Source organism: Lasiosphaeria miniovina, assembly GCF_030549165.1.
Source record: "Lasiosphaeria miniovina strain SMH2392-1A chromosome Unknown B0T26scaffold_8, whole genome shotgun sequence".
NCBI lineage: Eukaryota > Fungi > Ascomycota > Sordariomycetes > Sordariales > Lasiosphaeriaceae > Lasiosphaeria > Lasiosphaeria miniovina.
Window position 1 is genome coordinate 3,181,159 of NW_026848227.1, and position 23,703 is coordinate 3,204,861.

General features: G+C 54.9%; 6 protein-coding genes across 6 annotated transcripts; 2 read left to right on the forward strand and 4 right to left on the reverse strand.

Annotated features, from left to right (window-relative positions):
• Positions 1 to 2,272: 2,272 nt before the first annotated feature.
• Positions 2,273 to 3,172, reverse strand: B0T26DRAFT_658457 (uncharacterized protein; the record flags this gene model as incomplete). Its single annotated transcript, XM_060438872.1, has 1 exon — positions 2,273 to 3,172. One exon carries the CDS (start codon positions 3,170 to 3,172, stop codon positions 2,273 to 2,275), a length of 900 nt encoding a protein of 299 aa, XP_060290672.1.
• Positions 3,173 to 8,093: 4,921 nt separating this feature from the next.
• On the forward strand, positions 8,094 to 9,776 carry B0T26DRAFT_757314 (uncharacterized protein; the record flags this gene model as incomplete). The annotated part of the gene is made up of 1 exon (XM_060446231.1): positions 8,094 to 9,776. The coding sequence occupies one exon, from the start codon at positions 8,094 to 8,096 to the stop codon at positions 9,774 to 9,776; it is 1,683 nt and encodes a 560-aa protein (XP_060290673.1).
• Positions 9,777 to 11,702: 1,926 nt separating this feature from the next.
• Positions 11,703 to 17,102, reverse strand: B0T26DRAFT_657262 (uncharacterized protein; the record flags this gene model as incomplete). Its single annotated transcript, XM_060438769.1, has 7 exons — positions 11,703 to 11,789; positions 11,856 to 12,591; positions 12,680 to 13,483; positions 13,564 to 13,843; positions 13,929 to 15,673; positions 15,739 to 16,607; positions 16,749 to 17,102. 7 exons carry the CDS (start codon positions 17,100 to 17,102, stop codon positions 11,703 to 11,705), a joined length of 4,875 nt encoding a protein of 1,624 aa, XP_060290674.1.
• Positions 17,103 to 17,563: 461 nt separating this feature from the next.
• On the reverse strand, positions 17,564 to 18,539 carry B0T26DRAFT_793942 (uncharacterized protein; the record flags this gene model as incomplete). Its single annotated transcript, XM_060446886.1, has 5 exons — positions 17,564 to 17,906; positions 17,936 to 17,992; positions 18,065 to 18,096; positions 18,150 to 18,248; positions 18,327 to 18,539. 5 exons carry the CDS (start codon positions 18,537 to 18,539, stop codon positions 17,564 to 17,566), a joined length of 744 nt encoding a protein of 247 aa, XP_060290675.1.
• A 1,525-nt stretch (positions 18,540 to 20,064) lies between these two features.
• B0T26DRAFT_658684 (uncharacterized protein) lies at positions 20,065 to 20,543 on the forward strand (the record flags this gene model as incomplete). The annotated part of the gene is made up of 2 exons (XM_060438893.1): positions 20,065 to 20,231; positions 20,381 to 20,543. Coding segments are annotated over 2 exons (330 nt in total), but the record flags the coding sequence as incomplete, so codon positions are not given.
• Positions 20,544 to 21,419: 876 nt separating this feature from the next.
• B0T26DRAFT_657899 (DNA glycosylase) lies at positions 21,420 to 22,614 on the reverse strand (the record flags this gene model as incomplete). Its single annotated transcript, XM_060438823.1, has 3 exons — positions 21,420 to 21,570; positions 21,725 to 21,930; positions 22,006 to 22,614. The coding sequence occupies 3 exons, from the start codon at positions 22,612 to 22,614 to the stop codon at positions 21,420 to 21,422; spliced, it is 966 nt and encodes a 321-aa protein (XP_060290677.1).
• Positions 22,615 to 23,703: the final 1,089 nt, after the last annotated feature.

Below are 23,703 nucleotides of genomic sequence, written 5' to 3' on the forward strand. Positions count from 1 at the left end.
AGCCAGCGCGAGAGAAAGCACGTACTACTTCCATGTCCCTCTGTGCCTCAGGAACAGAGGACGTACTGTACCTTGCGTGTTTTCCACATTATATACCACCCCTCCCCATCTTCCTTGCTACCTACCTTACCTTACCTTGGTGTTTGGCTGGATAGGGGAGGGAAACGCTATCAAGACCAGACTTGACTAAGAAAAAAATAAGAAAATCGCTTCCGAGAAGACATTCATAAAACAAGCATCCGAGCCCCTCCAGGGCGAGGGGCGGCGGACGGGACCCCGAGCGGCGGCACTACTTAAGAGACTGTGGACACAGACCTAACAAGCCAAGCCAAGCACAAGCTGCACGCCATCCCGCTCGCTTCCAAGCATTGGATGTTTCCCGCCCTCGAGCTCGAGCCCCTCTGCCCCTCGAAAATATTGTTTCATTATTATGGCATCTTAAGACTTTCCCTTCCCCACCCGTCCCCCCTCTGGTTCGTCTGCAGTTTCGTTTCCTGCGTGCGTACCGCACCTGTCAAAGTGCTACATTTTTTCTTTATTCCGCGAAATAGGTGGTGTGTGGGGGTGGGTGAGAAAAGGAGGGGCACACACACATACACGCACGCACGCACACACACACACAGTCGGCCGTCCAAGACGGCCACGGCCCTCCTCGCGGGTCGGATCTTGCATAATAAGGTAAGGTAGGCCCGGACCCAAGACCGAGCGGCAAGGCTAGGCCATGCGCCGCCAGATCGGAGGGATGGAGGGAAGGAGGGAGGGAGGGATCCCGAATAAAAGCTCAGATCGATCAAATTTCTTCCGTTTTCCGTGTTGCCGTGTTGCGCTCACTGACCCACCCCAAATCTAAACCTTGTCGCATCGCCGCCATACTATCTAGGAGGGGACAGTCGTCGGGCACGGTGAGGCGTTGCAACTGTAAGGTGGGCTGGCGGTCAGCAAGCGGCTGACGGCATCATACGTAGTGCCATTTTCTCGCGTATTGCTCTTCCCACGTATTGATTGCCAAGTATTATAAGTTCGGACTCAGGCAGGCAGGTAGGAACCAAGGTTGGTAGGTAGGTGCACTGTAAGCTTCCATCAAGACCAGGTCAAGGTCAGGGTCGGGATCAGGTCAGGTCATGTCAGGCAACAAAAGGATTACCTCAAGTTATTAGCTTTTGTATGGTTAGGGCGACTGACTGGCTGTGCCTCGCATCGGGTCCCAACGCCAACCAAGTGTCTGCCATCCCTCCGCATTGGCATCCAGGAACGAGGACCTGTTCCTGGCGGCGGCGGAGGCGGCGGCGGCGGCATGACGTGTGGTTGAGGCGCATTCTCCTTCTCTTTCTACATATTACACAAACAACTGCCACCCCCGGTTCCCTTGGCTACCTACCTTGCGTTATTCCGATGCTGAGATCCCTTCGGACGCCGGCAAGCAAAGCAAGCATGGCAAAATCCCACACAATCTCACACTCCCAGGGAAGGTCTCGGCATCTATCCCACTCACTGCAAGGCACGCAATCCCCCCCCCCCCCGGAGCCTCGAGCCTGCCTGCCTCTGTCCAATGTATCCCACGTGTGTAAGGAGCCGCTGCTGTAGCCACCCGGCCTGACAAGTACCGGTATTGGTCTGGTCCTCCCTCACCCACGCTGCGAGGTGAGGGGAGGTGAGCTGAGGCTCGGCGGGTTTGTCCCCATCTCCATAATTAGAATCTCCGTGATTATCTTACGCATTACCTTTGCGGATATCAGAAAATTAGAGTCAGACTGGGGAGAGTTTCGAAACAAGCGGCCAAGCCGGCGCGTTAGATTAACCAGCACTGCTAAGCAGTAGGTAAGGCAGCTACTACCAAGAAAGGAGAAAAGGAAACAAAAATGAAGAATCTAAATAGTGTCTAGAGTTATGTCGTAAATGTCATAATAATGGAGTAGCAAATATCCAAAAGACTCCGAGTGCCAACTTTGCGCAACAAGGCAAAAAGTAACAAGCGCTCACAACACGCGCGCCAACCTGTGGGGATATCATCATGACCAACTCCCCGATCCCCGAAAAACCCGTGGTCCACCCCGTGTCCACCCCATAGAACCCCCTTTCGAACGCCCCCGTCATCCCCGTGGCCACCAGGCATGTTTAGCCAAGCCATGCTTCCGTTGTCCTTGACAAAAATAGAAAAACCCTCCTAAAAGTTGATGTTACAAAAAACACAAATGCGTAGTTAGTAGTAATAGTAGTACAGTATGTCGTGTAGGCAGGAATGGAGGAGGCGCCTGCTATTCCTTAATAGCCATCACCTCCACGTGCCGTAGATCTTGCGCCGACTACTCCTCTTGAGCCCTACGTCGCCGTTGACCATCAGGCTCTTCCACCGTCGCCCCACGCTGCCGCGGTCCTTGCCCAGGCTGCGCGCGCAGTCTTGCCAGTCCGACTTTGTGAGCTTGAGCTTCTCGAGCACCAGCTCGACGAGGATGCGGTCCTCCTCGGTGCTCCACAGCTCGCCGTCCGCCTCGAGGACTCCGTCTGCCCCTTCCGTCATGCCGTTACCGTTGCCACTGCGGCTATCGTCTCTGAGCGCGCCGTCGGCGTGGTGCAGCACGTGGTAGTCTGATCTCTCCAGGCCCAGGGGTATGATCTCGGGGGCGATGCGGGACCGCTTGGGTGTCTGCGGCCTCGACGGCAAAATCTCCGAGTCGTCGTCGACATTCTCCTTGTTCTGGCCATACTCGTGTTCCGGCTCACTCTCGAGACCGTCCTCATCGTCCCGTCCCATGTCGTCATCCAGCGCACGCCGGCGCTTGTTGACGCCGCGTGGAGGGGCCGACCGCTTCACGATGCGCTTCCTGGCAGGCCCGTGGTCGGCGCCGCCGGGCTGTTGTCCTTCGGTCTTGCGCGAGCGCAGTCGTAGCTTGAGCGGAGACGGTGCGTGCGCCATGGGCGGCGTTGGTAGCTGCTGCCCGTATGCGTGCGCGTGCGACGACGCTGGCGGCGTGATGGGCGCGACATTGACTGGCGGCGGCGCGGGAGCCGCGAGGAGCGCCTGCAGCGACCGGCATGTCGTGAAGATGTTGCCGACGGCCGTCTGCGTCGACAGCTGGGGCGGGCTCGCAGGCGGCGATGCGAAGAGGGCCGACTGGAGGCGCGTGAGCGGCGGCTGCGACGAGTCGCACGAAAACGCCGACGGTAGCAACATGGCGGGCGATTGGGATCGGCGCCCCCGTAGTGTGTATAATACGTATAACGTGGCCGACGTATAGTATAGTCTCGGAAAGCTCAGGCTAGCTCGTTAATAATGGGCGCGTCGAGGGAAAGCGGGAGCGCTGGCTGGTTTCTGGTTGCTGGTGGTGGCTAAATGTGGACGACCCGGGAAACTGAACGGCTTGCGACAAGCGTACGAATGCGCCCGCGTGCTATGCGACTGGAGCTGGTGTGGAGATGCCTCGTGTTGATTCGGAGCCGATGGTTTCCCTCCAAAAAAAAGTCGCTCGACGTCTGACGGTGTAGGATGTTGGAACTCGATGCCGGTATATAAGGCAGCGGGTGATTTCGAGACAGGTCGAGCTGGTTGGCAAGTGAAGTTGTTGAGCGCAAGAAGGTGTGGTACAGACCCGAGGAAGGTGAAGGGGGGTGAAGAAGAGCTTTCCCTGACAGACAAACCCAGGGAGTGCCGGGGGGGGGCGCTGGCAGGGCCAAAGGCCGAAGAAATAATGCGCCTAATAAGACCTTGCAAGGTGATTGCAGGGGTTCCCTCGGCCGGCCGTTTCTGTTCTCTGGGGTGGGCCACATGACGGGCGGCGGGATGGGCAGGGCAGCCAGGTGGTGATCAGGGCGGACCGGCCAATAAGGGGGCCTGAGCGACGCAGGCGGGCCTTTCGCTCGCTCCTGCCCGTCCTTAGGTTACTCAGTGGGGAAGCTGCTGCAGGCTCCCGGATGCAAGCACTCAAGAGTGACGAAGACGAGAGACAGACACAGACAGACAGACAGACAGACACAGACAGACAGACAGACAGACAGACAGACACAGACAGACAGACAGACACAGACAGACAGACAGACACTGGAGACGGGAGAGTACTTCTTGGCTTTGTACCCTATCCTGCAAGAGCGGTACATTTTCAAAGAAGCAATCAAGCCATGGCGATCTGTCGAGGGCTGCTCGGTACCTGGGCGAACCCAGTACCTGTTGTCGACTTGCTCTCGAGAATCGACTGCAGTGCGGCGGTTCCCAGGCCACCAGAGCTGTTGCCCCGTTGCGGCGATCGATTTGGCACGTATCCGATCCGATCAGCAACAGCAGCTAGCTGACGACGACGTCAGACTCCAATTCTTGTCTATCTATGGCGCGATTGCCTTTCTCTGTCATAGACAGCACTAGTTTTTCTGCAGATTAGGTACGAGTGTCGGCCGGGCTTTCGAGTTAGGTAGAATGTACGAAGTAAGGGTCTCCCGACGACCAAACCTCAATTTGAGATAGCCTCAAAGCAGGCCAGCCCTTAGCGGCTCTTTCCTCGGCCCTGGGGCCTATACTCTGTGCCTTGCTTCTCTTTATCCCTTCTACACACACACACACACACACACACACACACACACGCACACAAGCACGAGGCAAACAGGCAAACACGACGGTCAATATATTCGAACTCGGACCGGGTACCAAACAGGTACACCGGATTGTTCGGGACAAGGCAACGGGTAATATGCCAGGTCATAAGGGACGCTGAGCCAGGTTCGAACGACCTTGCGGATATGACAAGCCTGGTGGGAGCGAAGTCTGCGTCTTTTAGCCGCGTTGATAACTGCTGCATCGTGGCTACGGATAGCTAAGGTAGGTAGGTAGGTAGATATATTTCCGAGCGACTCTGCGCCTGCGATGTCTGACGCCTTTCTTGTCTGTGCATCGGTCCGTCCGCCTCCTCGGAGGCAACCCACACGCGCATGCACGCGCCCTTTCAGTGTCGCCTCACTGGGAGAGACATCATCAGAGGGCTCTTTCTTTCTGAGGGACGCTCTGTGCACAATGGCGATCATACTCAGGTTATCTTCCTCTGCAGGCAAAACAGCACGGTGCGGTGTGGGTGGGGTGCGGAATCGTCTGCTGCTAAAGAGATGATACACTTGTGGATGCAACTCGGGCATGCAGGAACTTGGGGGGGAACACACAGGACAGTCGAGGAGAAGACTAGGCGGTCGCGATGCAGGCAAGTCGCAGCAAGGAGGGTTGCGGGTTGCCCAGATAGCTCGGCATACATCGTGCTTCCTGTTTGCACGGCGGCAGGCTCGTTCTCGCCTTTGGCGTCGGCACGACGGTGGTCACACACCACTTTGTCCCCCTCCACTACGAGTGTCGACGACGAATTGCAATCTCACGACGGAGTGCCTACACCACTGTCACCTTATTCACTTCCTGGCTTTCACACCCGTCTCCCTTTGCCGTGATCTCTTGTCTACCTAGCTTAGGTATGCCTCGACGCTTCTGGAGCAGTGTGCTGCCTTGACTCGACAAAGCAGGTGGTGCGAGAGAGGTGACGATGCTGCCCTGCCGAGCATCAAAGGCCCTCGGGGAGGCATCCCCTTCCTCCTTCTCCTTCCCCTCCTTCTCCTTCCCCTCCTTCTCCCCCACGCGATATCGGCCAGATAGGCGTCGAGTAGAAGCTAGACCCTTCTTTTCGGCGGGGGAACTGCAGGTCACAGTATTCACTACATTCTATGCTAGGACTAGGCACCTTAGGTATGATAGATAGCGCTGCAGGACACACGATAACAGATTGCAACGGCTCTCGCAGAATTCCCGGTTTGCGCCCCCGCCACAACACCTGTCGGAAGGAGACAATACGGACGAGGTACACGTGTACATTCAGTCTGTCTGCACTCGGGTTCCCACTTTTGGACACGACGGCTTCCGTGTGACGGAGGGTCACGAAAAGTCAGCAGGGGGAATAGAGGAGGCGGAAGACGAGGGAGGGGGGACGTGGCCAGGGAGAAGAATCTGGGAGACAGCGAAGCCGCAGATGGCGGGGAGGAGGGGGAGGACGCGCTCCAACGCCAACATGACGCGAACAGCGCGACTGATTTTAAATGAAGCCCGATCCATTGTCCAATGAAATAATTGTGGGGAACTGGAGGGGGGTCATTTAAGTTGATTGGCGACCCCCAGGGAACATGGCACTGCCTTTGTGGATTTGTGGAGCAGGGCCCCGGTTCACAGAACAGACCAGCCAGGCTGTGATTAAATCCGTGGCGTGGCCCCAGACAGCCCGATGTTTCCGAAGTTGGCGCCAGTGATCTGCAACGTCAGTCGGTGCTCCGACCCGACGTTTACCCAAATTCCAACTACACTTCACGTACACGACGCCGCACATACTCATATACCTAGAGGCCAATGCCACCTTGTCTCGGGGGCAAGTAAATAAACATCTTGACACCTTTTTTTCTTTCTTTATTCATTCAAAACAGATAGGTCCGGCTACTTCTAGGCAGTTGTATTATTACGTAAAGGCATATGACGGTTGGGTGCCTGGAGGCTGCGTAGGCGGGTAATTAGAACCCACGATATGATTCTGGTACGCTTCAGCTCCTGGTGATTTGATATTAGTGGGATATGGTCCGAGCCTTGGAGCATTTGTTCAGACGGCCAGGTGGTCGTCTTTTTTGGCACCCAATTTTGAAAACGTCTGTTTGAAAAAAAAAAAAAAAAAAAAAAAAAAGGTGGCGACTACGAATTACGGGAGCCCCAAAGTCTCGAGTGGTGTCCCTGTACATACCTGCGTACCTGCAAATCACCGGAGCTTCCAATTCTCTGGTGCTGTTCCTCTACGTACCTACGTACCTGTGTACCTGGGTACCTATGTTGTCCATCAGTAATACTTCAGATCAGATCAGACATGTCCGAACTACGTCAGCTGGCCTGGCTGGGCGGCTCGCTGGTCACACATGCCCCCTGATAAGAAGCGATTTGAGACTTGGAAATTCGGAGAGCGGGAAGATGACGTGATAGCTTTTTTTATCGTCCTCGTGGGCAGGTCCAGCTTCTGTACGAGATGGGACGGCCAAACTGCCAGCTACGCTACTGTCTGGGTTAGGACGACGGTGCTGCCATCGAGAAATAGTTGAGGCCTGACTGGGAAGGTACAATCCAGTCCCTGAATATTTCTTGGCGTGGTACTTGGGCATATTAAATATTTGGCATATGGACCAGGCAGGAAAAGCCTTTAATGCGTGTTTCTCGAGGAGAGATAGGCCTTAAGGATCAAGCAAAAGGGATCCTAATAGCTAATACCTCCTTTAGTAAATAAACCTCTAGAGGGAGGAGTAAAGGCATCGAGGCTATCCTGATCCTGGAAAGTCCCCTGCCAGCAAACATTCAAGGACTGAGCTGTACCGTGTACTGATTCTACGACGGGCAGGGCAGAGCGACACAGAAGTTAGGATGAAATGGAACGGCAGCAGTAACAGCATCTGTCATGTCAGGTCACGGACCGTAGTAGAAAGACCAAGACTGTGGAAGTGTCTAGATACGTGGTCGTCTAGTCATGGGGGCTCGTTCCTGGCATGTCACTGGTCAGCTGGTGCTCAGAAAGGGTCTGATCTTTATGTGTGAAGGGTGAACTGCCCGCGTGCTGCCTACTTTTTCCTGCGTGACAGCTTCATCCGAACAAAATAGTACGTTGCCCGGCGGTTTCCTTTTTTTCCTTTTTCCTTTTTCCTTTTTCCTTTCCCCCTCGGGAGCAAAAGGAAGTGCAGGTGCAGCTTGGGCCAGCTCCAGCTGATTTGATCCCTAGCCGGTTTTGTATTTATTCCCCTCCTCTATCTGCGAGCCTCGATCTTCCTTCACCTTTTTCCACCGACAATCTCTCACTCCCTCTCCTCCTCCGCCTCCTTCGTCTTTTGGCAGTTTGTCTTCCGCCTTGCTTGGACTTCCGCCTCTTGGCTTCTGGTTTCGGCTTCTTTCGTTCTTGGTACGTTTGCATTGGCATCTCTTGGTTTGCTTTTGCTCTGTACTAGAGCGCCGGCTTCGATTCTTTTTGGGCTTGGCTTGGTTTGGTTGCCCACCACCACTAGCACTACCATCCTCCTCCCCTTCCGCCGACCCCGACCTGTGGCAATCGGCATTTACCATGACAGAGCGGCGCAACGACACGCCCCTGCCCGTCACTGTCACGTTTGACAGTGACGTGGAAATGGACGAGGGTGCCTCTCTGTCGCCTCCCTCTGCCGATGCGACCCCGTCCCCGGCTCCTCTCCCTACCGCCCCGGCCCCGGCCCAGGCCCCGGCCCCTCTTCCTGCCCCTGGTTCTGCCCCCCGTTCTCGATCCTGGCGCGTCTGTACCGGATGGACGGTCCCAGGCGCCAATACAAACAAGTGCGACAACTGTGCCAAACCTAAGAGCCAGATCCCGAATCTGCGCTGTGCCAACTGCCATTTAATTACGTACTGCCGCGACTGCACCGACAAGATCGAGTCAAGCGAGCTCAGCGGCCCGCGTGGGCATACGATTACTCCGCTCGACTTTGATCGGGCATATCCCGGGCATAGGGAACGCAATCGCGTGCGCCGTGGTCGCATTGCGCGCACAGCTAGCACTCGGGTTGCTAGTACTCGGGTTGCTAGCACCTCAACCACTCGGGCTCGGGTCACCACCGGCGGCGCTGCCCCCCGTCTTCCGGCACCCCTTCCCACCGACGGCGCCGCCACTCGTCGTCCCTCGGCCACTGCTCGTGGTGGTGGTCGTCCTGTTGGTCGCGGCAGTAACCGCCTCTATGCCGATGCCCCTCGAACTGCGAGGCCTATCCGGGGCATGTCCCCTCCAGTTGTCGACTTGACTAGATCGGCACCAGCACCTCTGGCTCTGGCTCGCGGTAGTGCGCCCTACGTTGAGGCTCAGGCCTCTGGATCTTCGCGCCTGCCGCGCAACCCCGTCCGTGGACCTGGTCCGCGCATATCATCGTCCTCGGCCTATAATAGGTCCAATCTCGGCCACGAGTATATTCCCGAGGAGCCAGCTCGTCCACCCCGCGCCCCCGGTAATGGCTATATTTCAGAGGAGCCTGTTAGTTCGCCGCGTGCTCCCGGCACCGGCATTGGGCCTAGCAGGGTCCGATTTTCAGGGGAGCCCGTCGTTTATTTTCAAAACCCTCGGGATAATCGCGACTATGTTGCGCGACAAAACGCGGCAAGCTTCCAGCCTGCGGGCACTCAGTCTCCGCGCTCCGGCCGCACCGCGTTGCCGGACAATCGCCGACGTCACGAGCCTGTCGCCCAGGACAACCCTTTTGGGGACGTCGAAGAGGAGGATGATCTGTATGGCGACGATGACGTCGAGCAACCCCGAGACGTCATAATACGTAGGGGACACGACCTCCGTGGGGAGGATTTCCAGCAGTTCCTCGAGGCCGACGAGGAACACGAGAAGCTCGAGCGTGAGCTCAAGGCTTTCAAGAAAGCTCTACCAGCTAGCTTGACCGATGAATACCGCGAGAAAGTGGTCAGCGAGAAGAAAAAGGAGCTCGCACATCGGTTCAAGCACAAGGACATAACCGGCCAGTGGCGCGTGCGCCAACACCAGGTCAATAACCGGTCCATGGAGTATACCACCATTCGCCCGACTTCGAAGGAGACGGACAATGACTTTGATGAGGCCGGCTATGCCCACATTGATGGCAAGGCTGACGAGGCCTACGATGGTGGAGAGGCTGACGAGGCCGACATTGATGGCGAGGCCGACGAGGTCTACGATGATGGCGAGGTCTTCGAGGGCGACGAGGATCAAGATGCCGAGTACGACGACGAGGAGGCTTAGTCTCCTAGTCACGCCTACCTGCCTAACTACCACGACGGCAATGTCAGAGTATATTTTCCTGTCGGTGTATTCGATCTATCTAACACTTTTTCACACCCGAGTAAGAAGGAAGTTGAATCACAGGTTCTCCATACGAGAACAACGAAAAGTTAGGAGAAGCAATAGTAACCCTATTCGGACGCGAAGAAACCAAGGGAGATATACATCAGCTATGGGTCCTTGGTTTTACGAAAAGAATAACATCAATACCGACTTGCCTCTCTACTTTATACATCAAAGCGACATAACGTATTTACCAGCGGAGAAGAGACAGCATCCTAGGTTTATATCCTCGACGACAGGCGACTATCTATAAGTCGGTCAGTCAGTCATGAGGAGAGAGCCAACCAAGTGGGAAGCAATCACATCGACGTAAACATTTGTCCTATGGTATATTTGTTGGAGAGAGGGAGACAGTCTCGTAGAGACGGTGGATTCCTTCTGGGATAGAGAGTGGATCATGTGTGCATGAGAGGAAGGGTTTTTTTGAGGTGGTTGGTCAAGATGGCAGGTTTTGGTGGTGCTCCTGTTAGTCCCGATGCTAGTTGGTTGTCATCGATTGGAATGGGACAGACGGTTGAAGCGAAGCTGATCTTTTTGCGGGCCTTGGCATAATACTTTGGAAAGCTGGATAGAGAGGTGCTTGTCGCCGCTTATCTGGATTTCGGTCATCAGAATCCACACACCCCTAGCACGGATTTCTACTTTGTTATTTTTATATATCCCTCCCTTCCCTTTCTCCCCCACATAGATAGAGCCTTGTTTTCTTTGGCAGCCCCAGTATAGCATACTTTCTAGATGGTAGCATCCTCTTCGCTATGCCTCACGGTATTCGGAAGTAGGATCAATAGACATCTTTCCCGATACTCTTTTTGGACCAGACTTTCTCCTTGGTTGGTCGGGCTCCCTTGCGATTGTCATATGCTTGCGATAATTATGAATTCCTTTATGACTTAACACCGGCGTTGCTAGTATAACTCTGTCTGTGCCATAAAATTGTTTGAAGTTTTGCTGTATCATAGCAAATGCTTATATTAACCTTTAATGTGTTCGTGATGATGGGTCAAATAGGGGGTCGCGCTGTTAGCTACCCGATGTTTTTTATATGTAACCGGAGCAAAGCCCAGCAAGGTATCAACGTAATGAAGCCGAATAGGAGTTTGTGATGGTCTGGGGTGAGTCTCGGGCAGCAAGGTGCTATACAAGAGGTAGGGAAGTGGTAGACGTGAACGTTGCTATATTAATCTCTAGCCCTCTATATTCTATTAGGAAACCGAAGACTTACTCCCTTTTATCTTTTTCCTGTCCCTGGCTTTCCCTGCTTCCGGTAACGCCCTCAGAATGATGTCGGCTGTTTCCGAGGGCACCTGGGCATGTGGTGGTTGTTTTCGGGAGCCTAATTCCTACCCTCCATTCTAGCCCCCCGACGGCTACGTCTAGCCGTTACAACGTCAACGTTTCCTACCACGGACACCGGAGCGGGGAATAATTATGTATTCAGCTGTGTAGCGAGTCTAGGTAATTGATCGACCAACCGACCCGGCTTATCAAAGAGCGAGAAATCAATGGCTTCGTGGGGGCAGAAGCAAGACCTGCGATTCGACCTAGCCCGTCTCCTATTCGGGTAGCTATGAGGACCCGCATATTCTCCTCTCCAGACTCCGCTCGCGTGCTAGTATATCACATCCAAATAGCGGAAGCGTAGAAAAAACAATAGTAAATTCATATTTCGTTCTTCGAGAAACGACGAGGACGGTGTCTGCCTCGACCGCTCTGCGGTCTACTAGGACAGTAATATGTCCAACCCAGACAAGAACCTCACTAAGCAGTAAGCATAGAGGCCTGTCGAGAAACCGTGTCCGAGTTTGAACAGCAAAGTCGCGGCTCCTAAGTGCCGCCTTTCTCCGGACACAAGATCATGTTCATGAGGCTGTCCCGATCGGCGCTCTTCTGAACCAGCTCATAAAATGCCCCCTTTCCCACAACCGCGCCTGTGCCCGCGTCCACACTTGCACACCCACCTATTCCCGCTTCAATCACTCTGGCCTTGCCCTTTCCTTTATCTTCAACTATATCGGCCCCGTCGCTGGGTGTTTTGATGTCAGCCTCCTTGGCCGCCGCAAGCCGCTGCCCCTCCTCGAACAATTCCCTCGGGCTGCCAATCTCGGCCACTTGGCCCTTCTCCAACACCAGGATGCGGTCAAAGTCGGCTATGGTGGACAGGCGATGGGCGATGACAATGACGGTGCAACCGGTGGTGGCGAACTCCCGACGCAGCGAGGCCTGCAGGGCAGCATCGGTGGCGTGGTCGACGGCGCTAGTGGCCTCATCGAGAACGAGAATGCGCGGCCGCGTCAACAGTGCCCTTGCTAGGCACACGAGCTGCCGTTGTCCTTGCGAAAGGTTTCTGCCGCCCTGGCTGATGGGCGTCGACAGGCCCGCAAAAGTGTTGTCTGGGATTGTGTTGGACTGAGGCCGTCTTTTGGAACTCTCCGGTCCGGGGCTAAGCTCGACATGTGCCGGCGGGCTGTTCTCTGATCTGGCGCCTGTAGGCGCGTCTCCCCAAGTGGGTTGATCTGTAGGCGAGATATCGGTTGGATAGGAGACCGACAATGAGGTAGATGCCGCCTCGGCATCACCATTTCCGGCCTGATGATGTGCCGTGGTCCGACATGCTGAGCGTGGATCGATCAGATTTACGCGCCTCAGTGCTGCAAGCAGGATGTCATCGCCAAGAGCCTTTCCCGCTGGAAGTAGGCTTGAGCGTAGGGTTCCGCTAACAGGTAGTCAGAATCAGAAGAAGTCGGCTCTCGATCGACAGTTCGATACATGATTCGAGGGGTGGGTTGAGGGGCACAACTTACGAAAACAGAAATGGATCTTGGGGGATAATGGCCAGTCGGCTCCGCAGCCCGGTTAGTTTAAGGGTCGAAATATCGATGTTGTCGATGCAGACAGCCCCGCTGCTAGGCTCGAGGAGACGGAAGAGAACGGCTGCTAGGGTGGACTTTCCAGCACCTGTGCGTCCCACAATTCCAAACCGCTCTCCAGGCCTGACGACAAATGTCAGATCCTTTAGGACCGGGGCGATGTCGCTGCTGTACGCGGCCGTCAAGTTGTCGACAGCAATTTTTCCTTCGGAGGGCCAGCCCGCTGGGGGGTCCTGCCCGCCCTCAGGCTCCGTCTCGATCGCGGCATATTCCATCACCCTCTCGCACGAATTGAAGCCGAGCTCGGCGTACGTCAAGGCCTGGAGAAGAGACGTGAGCGTCTTGGTATAGCGCAAAGCAAACGACAAGCTGAAGCCGGCTTGAGCGACGTCGACGCCCGTGATGGCCACAGCCGAAGCAACGGCGCTGACGAAGAAGGCGCCTAGCGTGCCCATGCGAAGAGACCTCCAGCGATTGGAGAGACACAGCGACCACGAGACCCGCGAGCTGTCATCGATAAGGTCGCACATACGATCCATGTAGAAATGGGTACGCCTGAACGCGCGTATAGTCGAGAGCCCAGAGAGAACAGAGCTGACATGGTCGTAGATGGGGGAGTGCGAGATTGAGTTCAGCCGCTTTACCTCGCGCGACATGTCCATGTACTGCTGCGCGGTGCGGATGTAGTATACAAAGAGAAGCATGCTAACGAAGGTGACAGAGAAGGATACCGAGAGGCTACACACATGTTCGATCATCAGCATTATTGTCACCCATCACGCCTTTTGCGAGACCCTCGACAGGAGACGGCTTCATACCCAGCCCCGATGATGATGACCAGAGAGAGAACGGCGTTTAGTAAGGCAAAGCTCTTTTGCGCGAGGCTCATGTCCATCGTGGTCATGTCGGAGATGAAGCGGTTGAGGATCCGGCCCGAAGTCGCCTTGTTGATCCACCGCAAAGGGGCTCGGAGGACGGCGTGGACCATGCGTTGGAAAAGTAGCTTGGACGCCTTGAGGCCGATATGGAAGACCACCATGACCCGGAGCATCTCGAGGAATGCAATGAAGAAGCCGAAGCCGACATATGCAGTCATCCCTACGTGGTTGAAAAGGGTCAGTAACCGCTAAGGCAACGAACCTATAGGTAGAGAGCGAAACTCCCAAGACAGGAACAAACTTACAAAAACCAATTCTGGTCTCAGAGCCTCTTGCCCCTGATTCGCGGTCGAACAGGCTGCTTCGGACACGAAAGGCATCAATACCCGACATAAGAACCGCCTTGGGCCCCGCGGCCGCGTGCTGGGACACTTCCTTGAGACTCCACGTGCGGGCGACCCCAAGGAGATTCAAGAACAGGATTACAGCTATCCCACCACCCCAAAACAAGGCGCCGCCGCTGATTTCGAAGTAGGCCTTGTAAACCCCCCAGTTCACAGGCCCAGTCTGCCGTTTCTCTTTGTCCTGTCGGTCTCTCCCGGTATTCTCTCTAGCTCCTAGGAGTCGGAGCTGCCCAGTCTCCGAGGGCTTACCGACTAGCTCGGTGGCTGATGCTATGGCGAACGCAACAGCCTTGTAATCGCTCAGGAGTGATCCTGCCGACTCGACATGGCCACCTCGGAGGTGAACCAGAAAGCTTGCGCGGGAGAGGACGAGCTCGGGGTGGTGGGTTGCCAGGATCCGAGTCCGGCCGTGCGCCAGCTCGCCAGAGAGGGCTTCGTCAACGATATACCTAGCCACGTGGGCATCGACGGCGCTGAGGACGTCGTCGAGGACCAAGATACCGGCGCGAGAATACAGAGCCCGGGCGAGAGCTACCCGCCAGCGCTGCCCACCGGACAATATGACACCTCTGGATCCGACCTCGGTGCTGTCGCCGTCGGCGAGCAGCTCAATATCTTTCTCAAGAGCGCAGGCGGCGATAGCCTTGCGGTAGCGGCGCTCGACAAAGGGGAGCCCAAACAAGATATTGTCTCTCAAGGTGCCGCTCTCAATCCAGGGCGTCTGCGAGACTAGGCATGTCAACTGGGGAACAACCCATTGTGAATCTGGGATCGACTCGGGACGTTCCATGAAGAGAGGTGGGCTTGGCACGTATACTCGACCAGCAACAAGTCTTGCTTCGCCCAAGATTGCCGCGAGGAGAAGACTCTTTCCAGACCCTGTCTTGCCAGTAACCACGCTCAGCTCGCCATTTGGGAACTCCAAGGTAACGTCAGTGAGTCTGGAGCGGGTTATTGGCTGCTCAGCTAAATCTTCCGCTGGGGTTTCAGTCTTTCGAAGACTTGGCCATATCACAGTGGCATGCTTAAAAGCGATGGCCTTTCCCGGCTCCGAGCCTGGTCCTTTGTCGGGCTGCCCAAGGTATTTTTCGAGCCTCGAGGCGCTTGTCCACGCCTGGAGCAGAACGGAATGCAGAGGCGGCAGCAGACGAACGGCTTCCTCCAGCTGCCCAAACAAACCGAGAGCAGTGAAAACGACGGATGCCTTGGTCTGTGTTCCTTGCTGCCAAAGATACACAAAGAAAGCGATGCTGGCAAGCAGCAGCGGGCCCAGCGAGGTGAGGAAGACATGCAGACACTGCCACATGGATACTTTCCGGAGCTGTTTGAGTTCGTCGTTTCGGTTCGCCAGAATCTTCTCTTCCAGATGCGGCTCGAGAGCCGAGTACTTGATCTGGCGTATGCCTTGCAGCGCCTCGTCCAGGAGATTCGTCTTGCCGTCTCGGCTCTTCATCAGGCTGGCGTTGAGCACGCGCAGCTTGCGTGACGTCCCTATGCTCAGGGGCAACACCAGAGCAGTCGCTCCCATACCGCACAGCACCGGCATCCAACCCATCAAGTGAACGAGGAAGCCGCCCACAAGCGCGAGCTTGGAGAGTGCCATGGGAAGATCCTTATTGTACTGGCAGAAGTTGGCAACGATTGAACTGCGAAAAGGTTAGACCGGTACCCCAGCCCCCCTTTTAATACGCTTTCTTTGCCCGTGGCATACCTGTCCAGCTTTGCGAGGGCGACGACGGATTGCCCTGCCTCTTGATTTCTTCGGTCACCCTTTTTCTTTCGACTTGCTCCCTCGATCCGTTTGTTGTTGTCCCCCTCCCCCTCGACAGGGTGGAGAGCGGCCGTATCGTACTGCCTGAGGGCCTTGGAAAACACCAACGACTGCAGGAGAGACCCCACTGGAATCTCAAGGCGGGTCACTGTGACCCATTTCAACATGTTGGTGGCTACTGCTTGGAGGAACTGGCTGGCAAGCAGGCCAGAGACCCAGAGGTACAGGACAAGATGGGAAGACGCGCGCCCTTGTCTACTCTCAATCGTGGACAGAAAGTTGAAGAGAACCAGCTGCGGGAACATGGACAACAAAGAGAGAAGCAGTGTAAAGGACCATTGCAGGGCGAGGTCGCGAGTCCCGAATCTAACGAGCTTTCGCCAGAGGGGCCCATCACCACACCCCTCGAGGAACCTGGACTGCAGGTTCGTGGAGCGAGTACGAAAGTCTAAGCCTGGCATGTCTTCGATCTCCATCTGCCGTTCCTTGGTAACTCCAAAGACGGCTTGGTTCCAAGAGAACAAGAAGAAAGCCAGCAGCGACACGGTGTATTGCTGGTCGACTAACTGGCCCCTGTGGTATACGTCTGGGCGGCGCGGGAACGAAGCAAAGGCACAGGCTGCGGACACGGCCGATACCAGTTGAGCCAGGCACAGAAGGTCCTGGACGGACGTGAAGTACTGTCCGTGGCGCAGGGCCACAGAAGCAGCCAGGAGCAAGGACGAGAAAAGCCCAAAAACAGTCAAACGAAACCGTTCGAGATACTGGTGCTGAGCAGGGAAACATGCACACTGGGCTGATAAAAAGACCTAGGCAGCAAAGCAGAACACCTTTGAGTTAGCAAATAATCCTGTCAGTACAGCATCTTCGGCCACGGCATCTTCGGTGCAGGCACAGCCGGGAGAACACTGGCAGGGGAACGAGGCTTGGAATTCGTAGCGCGAGCATACCCAGGAAAGTAAATCAGCCCACGAGGACAATTTCGACAGTAACGAGGAGCCGGTTTGGTGACCCGGTGGCTGCAAGAGCGTCAAGGCTACCACCCTTGACGCAAAGGACGAGACCAGGCCGATGCAAACACCAAGCCAGACTGCGATTCTCGCCTTCATGTCTGAATACGACTGGGTCGATGCCTCAGTGGCCACACCGTCCCTGTCTTCGTAGTGCTCTGCCACGTTTACGGGGACATAGCCCCCGAGGCGAGCCTTCATTTTCCAGCCGTAGCTGATCGCGGGTGCCGTTAGTAGTCCAACACAGACGGCTGCCACGACCCTGGCTACTTCCCGGGCGACGTTTTGGTCCATCGTAGATAAAGATCCTTGGGCGGCTCCGCCCGAACGGCGCCAAATGCGAGGGGAAACGGATTCGTTATGCTGGGCGGGCTGACGGCCTCCTTTGAACTGGGTAAAATCGGCGTGAGGTAGAGTCTCACGCGGCCTATCAGCCTAGGCAGGTAGCTAGGCAGTCTGACCAAGTCAAAGTCGTTCGAGTAATCTTTCGAGAGAGGCGATGCGGCCAAAGTAAAGCACAAATTCAAATATCAATATGCACAAACTCGAGCCGGGTAACGAACAATTGAGCGGACTTGAAAGCATCCTGCTATTTATAGGCGTCTGTTTAGTTGAGCTGCGTTTGTTGGCAAACGAATCGACCGTTGTCTCACACGATAGCTGTGACGGTGTACCTATTCATACACATATTGTCATTGTTGTTACTATTGTCCGAAAGCATTCTAGCACCTTCTTCTAATACTCGCGTTTGCTGCCTAACCGCTAACAATGGTTCCGCCGTTGCAATGGATTGTCTGCCCGCTGATACACGAGCTATCGGCAGCTGCCAGAAACACTACACATGTTGCAATCTCACTTGGCTGGGCGGGCCGGCCCATGGGAGCGGTGAACTGTTTCTTGGCGCCGTTGGTCATGGTCGCCGGAATAAGAGGCGTCCACACCGGCCCGGGAGCAATGGCCTTGGCCCGGATGCCCTTACCCACCTGCTGGTTACTCAATCCCCGTGTGAAGGAGACGATGGCACCTTTGGTGGACGTGTAGTCGAGGGGATCTGGACGGCTAGTGTAGGCATTGATACTGGCATTGTTGATAATAGTGCTGCCGCGCTTCTGTGCGGCAGGGCATACTTGGAGAGGTAGAAGATGGGGTGAATATTTGTGTTGAAGGCATGGAGCCACTGGTCCCTGGAGATAGAGGTTGGCTACGTTAGATGCCTCGAAATTCATGTTCTTTCAGGAGAGCGAAAGTCAGCTTACTCGTCAAGGCCTTTTATATCTTCGACCATCATCTGGAATGCCGCGTTGTTGAAGAGAATTTCAATAGCCCACCAAAGGCCTCGACTGCTTCGTCAACAACCTTTCTGCAGTCCTCTCGATCTGTGATGTCAGTCGGGAACAAGTAGCATTTGCGGCCATGCTGCTCAACACGCCTCTTAGTCTCCTAGGCGTCGTCTTCCTCCTATGCTAGATAGGTGATGAGCGAGTCGGCCCCCTCCATCGCAAAGAGAATTGCCGTAACCCTGCTGATGCTAGAGTCTCTGCCCGTAATGGTTGCGTTTTTTCCTTCGAGCTTCCCGGCCGCCTTATACTCCTGGATCTTGCCGTCGTCTGTGGGGAGCTCGTCAAAAAGGGACTTGGGGTTGGTCATTATGCTTTCCTTGCCCGGGAATTCCTGGTCAGTCACCGCGGTGTATCTTGTGACCTGCCACCGCCATGATTCCAATATTAGCATCTTCAGTTAGTTTGAGATAACGGGTTACGTAGGATATGCATCGAGTGTCGATGTAGTGCTTACCGCTTTCGAATTGAGCTTTGGTCACCATTGACACTCGCATGTAAGTATCAACGAAGACGCAAAATCAGTTTGTTCGATTGATCTAAGTCATTGGTATAATTGACGGCCCAGAAGAAACCCAGCTTCCTGTCGTTTATGTTTCGTAAGTGGGGAGCAAGACGGGCAGGAGCGTTGAAACAGGTCTCGAGAAGCTATGGCATGGGATGGATCGATGACGCAGTAGATCATGATCGTCGCTACCCATTGCTTCCATTTCCAGCTGGGGTCGCACAGCTCTCGGTCTCCGCTTTGTGTTTGTGCGGGAAAGAGCAAAAGGTTCCCACTCATTCTTCAAATATTCCCGTTGAGCCGCTGCAGCATTTGGCCATGTCGGTTGTCAACTACTACTACTACTACTACTACTACTACTACTACTACTACTAGTAGTAGTAGTACGAGCGAGACGAAGCTATGGGAGCAGGGAAATGGTGTGGCTTTCTGTTGCCCTCCAACTGTTCATAGTACTTGGTGCTTGCAAGTCTGCTGCCGCCGTCAGAGACATGCTTCTCGCACTACTGACAGCCACATGGACAAACACCCGACTCCTTACCCGCCTCCTATTTTGCATGTACCTGGTAGGTAGTTTGTCTTCGAAACTTCTGCCTGATCTGTCCATATTCCCTTGTTTCTTTGTTTCTATTGGGCATTTCGTTTTTATTTCGTTTTCTTCCCAGCAGGATGGGATACTGTTGATGTTGGTGGCGCATGACGGCGATGTCAACGAGATGCTAGCTCTACTGATGAATCGTCAAGCGGGACTCTAACCCCCTTAACCTCTCTCCGAAAGGTTCCTTGGCATGATTTGAGGCGCGACCCACGGGGCCAGTCTACGACGTCTCGTGCCCAGGCATGCCTTGCGCCTGTGGACTCCCCTTGGTCAACGAGACGTATGTTCTTGGCATGGATTGCCACCTTCATTCATTAGTAGTAAACTCCTCTTGGTGCCGTGGCAGCCCCTATCTTGATACGTCTGCGTCTCTCCTTTGATGAAAGTCCCGGAAAATAAACACCACGGAGACTTATTTCCTCCTTGGCCATAGGCCTCGATATTGACCCTCGCGGTGACCAGCTCTTTACTGCCCAAGTCGTGTTTCTCATCCTCATTTGGATATTCGTCTTCCTCTGGGCCTTTGTCCGATTTCTCATAATCAAGCGTGTATCTCTTGACGATATATTAATATTCCTGTCTGTGATAAGAAAGTTGGCCCTTCCCAGATGATGGCCTCGCCGATTAGAACACCAATGATAGCCTTACGAATAGCTGATTTACACTGCGTATGCTATTCTGTCCATCTGTGGGATTGTGTATGCGAGTGAGGCGCGGTCAACAAGCCCGCTCGAGGCTGAGAGCATTAGCCTGTATTCCTGGTTTGTCTGCGAGGTCATCTACGCACCGTTGTCAGCCATGATAAGAACATGAGCGGCCTTGTTCCTCTTGCGCATTTTCATGGCCAGGGCGCACAGGTACATTATATACGCTAGCGTTGTATGTATATTGGTCATGTCGTTTGTCTACCTCTTCATTGTTTTATTCCAGTGTAGCCCAATCTCGCATTTCTACGGCCAAGTCCTCGGGCAGCCTGGCACCTGGTACGTCGACCTAACTCCCCAGATTGTCAAGGCTCTTCCACCGAGTCCATGATGTGGAAGAGGCTTCTTAATATATTGAGGACATATGTTCTATACAACGGCCAAACCAAAACCATCAAACTACAACAGGACTGACAGGGCTTGAACAGCGTTGACCAGAATATAGTTCCCGGAGCCACCACTGCGTTTAGTGTAGTTAGTGCTGCTGTCGACTTTGTGCTAGCACTCATGCCCATCGCCATCTTGTGGAACGTTAGACTCGGCAAGCCAACGAAATTCGGCATTGCTGCCCTGGGCACTGGGATTTTGTAAGCCCTCAACCTCACATGTCATGGCACGAAAATAGTTGCTAACCTACCAAGGAATAGAGCAGGAATAGCATTGATAGTTCGAATCCCATATATCAAGTCCATTCTAGTCTAGCAAGCCGAGTGGGAAAAGCCCGGATCCAAGTATCCAACCCCTTTTACCCCCCTTCCCCGCCCAAACAAAACGAATGGACGCCTGATCTCTGACCATACCCCCCCACAACAGCAGCATTAGTCTCTAGAGCCTCATAGAAATCTCTCTAGGCATCATTTCCGGATGCGCAGCAACTCTACCCCCACTCGCGTGGGGCGTTGGGTGGAAGCCATTCGGGAAAGGGACATGGAAGCAGGAGTCGCGAGAAACCCGGCCGCCGGCAGACCTGGGGGGGTGCAAGAGCTCGAAGAAGACTGGCGCTGGAGGGCCCGAAGACAACATGAAACACGGTGCTGGTTTCGAAATCGAGCTCATGCGAGAACTGGTCTCGATTCCCGCTGCCGCCGTCGCTAGGCAGAATTCGCCCGGGAGACCACGGGACAGCCGCGATGGCGACAGGGACTTTGACTCCTTGTCGGCAGTGCACGTGCAGACCAGTATTGAAATAACGAGGGAACCCCAACCAGAGTTCAGGCCTTACACTCCATAGAGGCCGTTCCCTGTGTACGGTGGCCGGGTGGTCACCATTAACGGCCCGCACGGTCAAGGCATTTCTGCCCATATGAGATGACTGGAGATAGAAAACGCTGCTGCGTCCGTTAGGAAGCCATTATACTCGGTGGGAGTAGGTAGGAGTGCATCTCATTCAAACAAAAGAAATAAAAACAAGAAGTTCTATTGGGGGATCTCTTTACTATTACAAATGAAGCAAGAAGAAGAAGAAATCTAACTAAGATCCTCTAATTGCTGGTCTAGAATAATTAAACTGCTATGATCGTCGTATCCTACATGACCTCCATCAATAGCCTTTCGTAATTCCTCGCGGAGAGGCTGGCGTTCGTCTGTTAGGGGATCCCACTCCCATCCTTCTCGAAACCTTTCCACGATTACATATTAGCTATGTTCAACTTGCTCGGGAAAGAGATGGTAGCAAATTCTCTAGGAAAGGGGTGGCAGGTTATATCCTACAGGTGCTTGCACAACAGACTCCAAACCAAAAGGAAAACGGGAGTGGAGAAGAGAAAACATACCACATCCACCGCAGACAAGCGCGCAGCTCCTTATCCTTTGGCAGGACACGCATCCACTCCGGCTGGAAGGTAGGGTCGGCACTCCCCTTTCCGGTCCAGTGCGTGGCCCGGCCGAGCAGCACATCTCTGCAAAAGATGCGCCAGGAGTCGAGCGCGTAGGGTCCCTGAGTGAGGTAGCCGATCTCCCACGCGCACCCCAGCGCCCGCTGCCTCGCGTCGGCCACGGCGTCGACCTCTTCGTCAGGCGGCAGCAATATCCCTGCGCTCGGGCACCCGCCAACAGCAGCCCCTGTGGCCCCTTCTGGACCAAACTCTTCCCCGGTCCGAACGTGGCGGCCGTCGCCGGGAAGGGGGTAGTTCTTGACGCCGTACCGCTTGTCTCTGGTGGGTGACCGTGAGAGCCACGCGCGAGCATACTTCTGGATGGCGGCGCAGCGGACAGCGGACAGGCCGAGGGGGCGGATGAGGGAGATGATTCCGGCCGGGTCCGCAGCGGCGAGTGCGGCGGGGCCGGGGAAGCGGCCCATCAGCTCGTAAAAGACGGGAATGGCGACCTTGCCTGCCGTGCGAATGAGAAACGTCACGGCAACCAGGACGCGGAAAGGGTCGTCGGCTAGCTCCTCCTGGATAAGCCCGAAGCGGCTGGCTGAGAGGGGCGGGATGGGGAGACCAGAGACAGCGCCTCGTGGTGGGCGGGCCCTTTTCTTGGCCGATGACGGTGACGGCGTGACAGTAACCGGCACCACTGCCGGGTCTGTCACGGTTGGGTGAGTCGTCGAACTGAAGAAGGGAGATTTCACTGCTCGCTTTGGATTGATTGCTGGCTCGATCCGCTTCCGTCCCTCGATGGCCGGTTCATATGTCAGGAGCTTGTCGTTGCGAGCATACATCTTTTGTTCGGGGCTGAGACCTGAGTCGAGTTCAGATGCAACACTACCCAGCATACCGCTACCACCCCTTGTGGCATGGCTGCCGTGGCATGTATCGCTATCGGGGGGACTTTGTTGGACGCTGGCATACTGTTTCTTGACCGGAAAAGCCCCAGGCCCTATCTGGGGGCTGTCATCTTTGGGCTCGGCCCAAAACCGAGAAACACCTTTAACGACGTTCTCCTTGTTGCCTGTCTTTTTTTTCCTGTTTCTTTTCCCGTCTTTGCCTGTCTTGGGCGGAGCCTGGCTGGAATCTCCCGAGAGAATGAGCCTGAGGAAGGGCAGCAAACTCAGTTCTTGAGCGGGATTGTTTTCAAGTGCTAGCGCCTTGTTCCTCATAGCCCTGGCGCATTCGAAGAGCATCTCCCACTCCTCGACGCCTCGCATCAGACTCAAACTAATGAGCTCCTCCATGTCGCTCGGGGGCCCTTGATCAGAGGCAATGACGGAGCAAAGAAAGTCCCGATTAGCTTTGTCGCCGACATTAAAGCTAGAGATGACCTGATCAGCCAGGGCAAGCCTGCACCGATCTGGGGGTGCCTCTCGCTTCGACATGGCGACCAGAATACGATGACGCGGAGGGCATTTCAGACCTCGCGAGAATTGGTGCTTCTGTATATACAAGGCCAAAAGCGAGTGTTAGCGATGGGAAGTGAGACGCAGGGAAACAGCGAGGTGGCGAGAGACAACCCCAATTTTCATGGAATCAACAAATGAGGTGAGGTCAGCTGAAAATGTCAGGCATATTCCGTAGATGCCGCCGGTTGCTTTGCAAAACGTTTCTGCAGGTTGGAATATACTTTAGAATTGAAAAGATGGAATGCAACCAGCAGTCAAAAAACAAAAGCAACGCGCTCGGTGCAACGTGCTCGACGCGACGGCCATGTGTCTGACAGACGTAGGATACAGCATGGGAAAAAAAGTCTAGCTTGTATTGAGACCGAAACTGATTTACACTCGCCCAACTCATTCGGCAACCCCCGGTACTGCCCCCGCAACCAGCTCAAGTCCCATTACCGCTCTTTATGTGGTCTAGGCGATACAGGAGGA